Source organism: Octopus bimaculoides, chromosome 22 (assembly GCF_001194135.2).
Source record: "Octopus bimaculoides isolate UCB-OBI-ISO-001 chromosome 22, ASM119413v2, whole genome shotgun sequence".
Taxonomy (NCBI): domain Eukaryota; kingdom Metazoa; phylum Mollusca; class Cephalopoda; order Octopoda; family Octopodidae; genus Octopus; species Octopus bimaculoides.
Window position 1 is genome coordinate 32,268,378 of NC_069002.1, and position 4,376 is coordinate 32,272,753.

General features: G+C 36.9%; 1 protein-coding gene across 6 annotated transcripts in view; it reads right to left on the reverse strand.

Annotated features, from left to right (window-relative positions):
• Positions 1 to 4,376, reverse strand: part of LOC106869634 (uncharacterized) — a 671,006-nt gene that overhangs the window by 8,503 nt on the left and 658,127 nt on the right. For all 6 annotated transcript variants that reach the window (XR_008266597.1, XR_008266596.1, XR_008266594.1 and 3 more), the window contains one exon: positions 1,527 to 1,598. Coding sequence is in view for 2 of the 6 variants with exons in the window: in XM_052975854.1 (XP_052831814.1) it covers positions 1,527 to 1,598 (72 nt within the window). In the remaining 4 variants the exon portion in view is untranslated. The remainder of the gene's footprint in view (positions 1 to 1,526; positions 1,599 to 4,376) is intronic.

The window sequence follows — 4,376 nt, forward strand, 5'->3', positions numbered from 1 at the left end:
ATATAAAGAGGTTTGTATGATAGTGTATAGAGGAATATGTTATTTAAAAGAATTCCAACTCTCTCTGTTTTTTTATGTTTTATTTATATTCTTATAAAATTAATGTGGGATATAGAATATGGAATATATAATATAAATAGTAAAATGAAATGAAGTATTGAATGTCTTACTGAATATTAAATATTTAAGGACTAGTATATTTTCCTGCTTTCTAGTAGTCTTCAAGGTCACAGGGGACCTTGAAGACTGCTAGAAAGCAGGAAAGTATACTAGTCCTTAAATATTTAATATTTAATATTCAATATTTCATTTATTCAATAAGAGATTCAATACTTCATTTCATTTTACTATATATACTATATATACTATATATTTCACATTCTATATCCCACATTAATTTTATAAGAATATAAATAAAACATAAAAAACAGACAGAGTTGGAATTCTTTTGAATAATATATATATATATATATATATATATATATATCGTGAGCACAGGAATGTTGGTTGACCATGGCTCAACTTTCCAGCAGTCAGAAGAGCTCTCAACACGTTTGAGCAAACAGCCTTAGAGAGATGAGAATGGAGATCGTTGTGTCAAAATGGTATTACAAATATCAAAATGATACAAGAGACTTTGTTTCAACCAGCATTAACATGCTTAGGGGTTGAAAGCATAGAAACACGGGTTCGAAATATACTGCCTGTACAGACCCGTAATCCTCATACTTGCAACATATGGAAGCTTCTTTGCAAATCGTTGGTGGGCCCCCAAATGTCACATTCGATATTAGCATTATGACTGACAAAGAAAGTGTAGGTTGTAAGATCCTCATATGTCAGAACCGACTCGAAAGTCCATATATATATATATATATATATATATATGTGAAGGCGCATGACTCAGTGTTAGAGCGTCGAGCTTACGATCGCGAGTTTTTGAGTTCGAATCCCGGAACGGGCTGTGTGTTGTGTTCTCGAGCAAGACACTTTATTTCACGTTGCTCCAGTTAACTCAGCTGTAGAAATGAGTTGTGACATCACAGGTGCCAAGCTCTATCGGCCCCTTTGCCTTTTCCTTGGATAGCATTGGTGGCGTGGAGAGAGGAGGCCGGTATGCATGGGCCACTGCTGGTCTTCCATAAACAACTTTGCCTGGACTTGTGCCTGGGAGGGTAACTTTCTAGGTGCAATCTCATGGTCAGTCAAGACCGAAGGGGGTCTCAGCATATATTTATACATATAATATTATATATCTGTAATATGGATATACATATATATATATATATATGTATGTATGCACACACACACATATAGTCATACATATATACGTAGTGGCTGCTTTGTCTTATGCGAGGACAGTCATTGCTAGAAAGAATTATTGAAATGAGTCATTGATGATGTAATGTGAGGCCAATATATGATTCTTGAGCCCCACCAAAGAGTCCAGGCTCAAATACTGTAGAAAAGTAGTCATTATTGTCACGCAAAAAAAAAAAGGTAAAGACAAGGAAACGTAAACTCACCAACTTTGGTATCTTCAGGCTTGACAATAATTTTCGATGATTGGAGTAACGTTGGGGGTTCGTTGGTAGAAACTGCGAGAGAAGAAATAAACAAATTAGTGCGAGAAAAAACCCCGAAAAAAACTAACGAAAAATATACTGTATTGTGTGGTAAACTGAAAAGACACCACCTTATTTAACACGACTAGAACGAACACAACCAAAAGTTTAGGTGCTTTTAACTGAGTTCATAAAAGGCTTGTGGTTCCCACTTTTGGATGATAAGCACGATGCTTGAAATGTAGTTTCACATAAACCGACTGGATTTTGGTCACCTTTTCCTAGGTTTCATACAATTATTATTATTATTATTATTATTATTATTATTATTATTATTATTGTCTTTGCACAGTTTCTAACGCTGGAGATGTATTACGGTGTCAGCTTTTCACTACCAGTGAAGTAAGGTAACACCCCTTATTTTTCGAGCACCTTCCGGAGTATTCGAGCAGTTCCAAGCAGTGCTGTTTTCTGCAAGTGCTCCATGTACCTCTCAAAATCTTATTGCAACCCCTATTTGTTCCTTGTACCTCTCAAGATATTCTTCTTCTTCTTCTTCTTCTTCTTCTTCTTCTTCTTGGATAAGTGTTCTCTTGGACGTAAAAAGCCGGGACAAATACCGCAAGGTATATTTTCCGATGGTCTACCAATTTTCACTGCTCACCGACTTATAGATTTTAACGTAGACCTAAGTTTAAACATTTGATGGAGGTTGGGCAGTAGATAGCATTAACTTGAGTATTTAACAACTACTTTACTTTATCGTCTCCAGAGCGACGAAGGTCAAAGGCGTCCTCAGCGGTATTCGAACTCATAGCGTAGAGTAGTGAGACAAAATTACCGCTAGGTGTCCAATATCCTAACGATTCAGTAAGTAATATAGGTAAATCTTTGGGGATGGATGTAGTATGCTTATCATATGGACACCAGTATTTCACTGGTACTCCTTTTTATTAACCCTCGGAAACAAAAAATGATGGTTCGACTCTCTACTGGTTCGGCATTGGCAGAATTTGAACTCAGAAGGTGAATGTACAATACACTGATGTTCAGCCAACTTTGGCATTCACACATATAATTAACAAACCAGTAACGAATAGAAAAATAATCCCAAAAGCATAACCAATACAACAACAAAATGGCCACACATAATAGTGAGTACATGAATGGCATATATATACGTGTGTGTGTATGTGCGTTACACAAACATACAATACTGTTTTAATTATGAGGGGGTTGTTAAGGGTGGGGAGCGTGAAGATATTAAAAATTTCAGTGGCAATATGGAAAGAAGTTTAATATTAAAAAAAAAACAACAATATGACTTCAATATGGCGGTAGATCTAAGAACATTAAATAGATAAAAGTTAGTTGAAAAGATTGAATAACTTAATAAATTGATTACTTGTTAATAAATATTTTAATATGACTCTACTAACGATGTTGTGTGTTATTCGTTGTTTTATTGTTGATTTTTGTGTTTGTTTGAAAACGTGTTTATTTTATTAATATTTGCTGTTGGTTTCGGTTGTTTTTGCTATTCTAAATAACAAGAAAAAAAAAGTGGATTTTTGTTTACTGTGTTGAATAATTTCATCGTGTGTTCAAACCTTGCTTTTTCCGTTTCATTTTGAAAAGTTTCTCACACCGTGAAGATAATCAAATAAGTGTTTTTTTCTTCTTTCTCTCTCTCTCTCTTCATTATATCGGACTTTATTTTCCTGTTCTCTTCACTAATCCGGAATAAAGTTATGTTGTCTTTATACACTCAACATTTAATTAACCCCTTCTCATTTTCTCTACTCATTCCTCTCCCTCTCTTGCTCGTAGACACTCTCTCTCTCCAGACCTCTCTTACTCTCCATTTCTCTCTCTCTTCAAGCGTCATTGTCTCCGTCCTTTCTCTCAGGATATCTGCTTTTCCTTGTCATCCTCTTTCTCCTCCTCCTGGTCCTCTTTCATCCACTTCCCTTCCGTCTTCCTCCGCCTTTCCCCCTCCTCCTCCCACGTTTCTGTTTCTTCTCTCATCTCAACTTCGCCTCCCCTCCGTCTTCTTTGCTCCCTACTCCTCCTTACTCTTTTCCTAAGTCCAGCTTTTTCCCTGGTTGCCTCTCTTACTCTCTTTCTCTCTCTCCCTCCCTCCCACCCCCTTTTCCTCTTTCTAACCTGTTGTCATCGTGACCTCTTCTCACTCCTCTCCAACCCATTATCAATTATTCACAGCTCCCCCCTCTATTTCACCCCACACATCTCTTCTCTGCTATATTTCCTTTGTGTTCTGTCAACACACAAAATATATATGCGTCACATACGTCACCCATCACCCTTCCCCATCCGTCCCCACTGAATATTTACACCTTCCCCTATAAACTCATACACCCGTTTGTCACCAATCCCTCTCTCCCTCTCATTGTACATTATCCCCTATTATCCCCTCATTCTTTGAAACACTCATACACCCGTATGCCACCCTTATGTCACCCAATCTCACTTCTGCTGAATTAGTTTTCTGTTTACCACTTGAGAATTTGATTTAAAAATTAAATTTAACCGAATTACATCCACCCGTGCTACAACTCCTCCACCACACTGCTGTATTTTAAAACAACCAACAACCAAACACATATCCATCCATCCATCCATCCATCCATCCATCCATATATCCAGCCACTTATGCAACGATCCAGTCTTCCATCCACCCGTCCATCCGTTCGTCCGTCAATCCATCCATCCATCCATCCATCCATCCATCTACCTAATATATGTATATACATATATATATATACATACATATATATATATATATATACA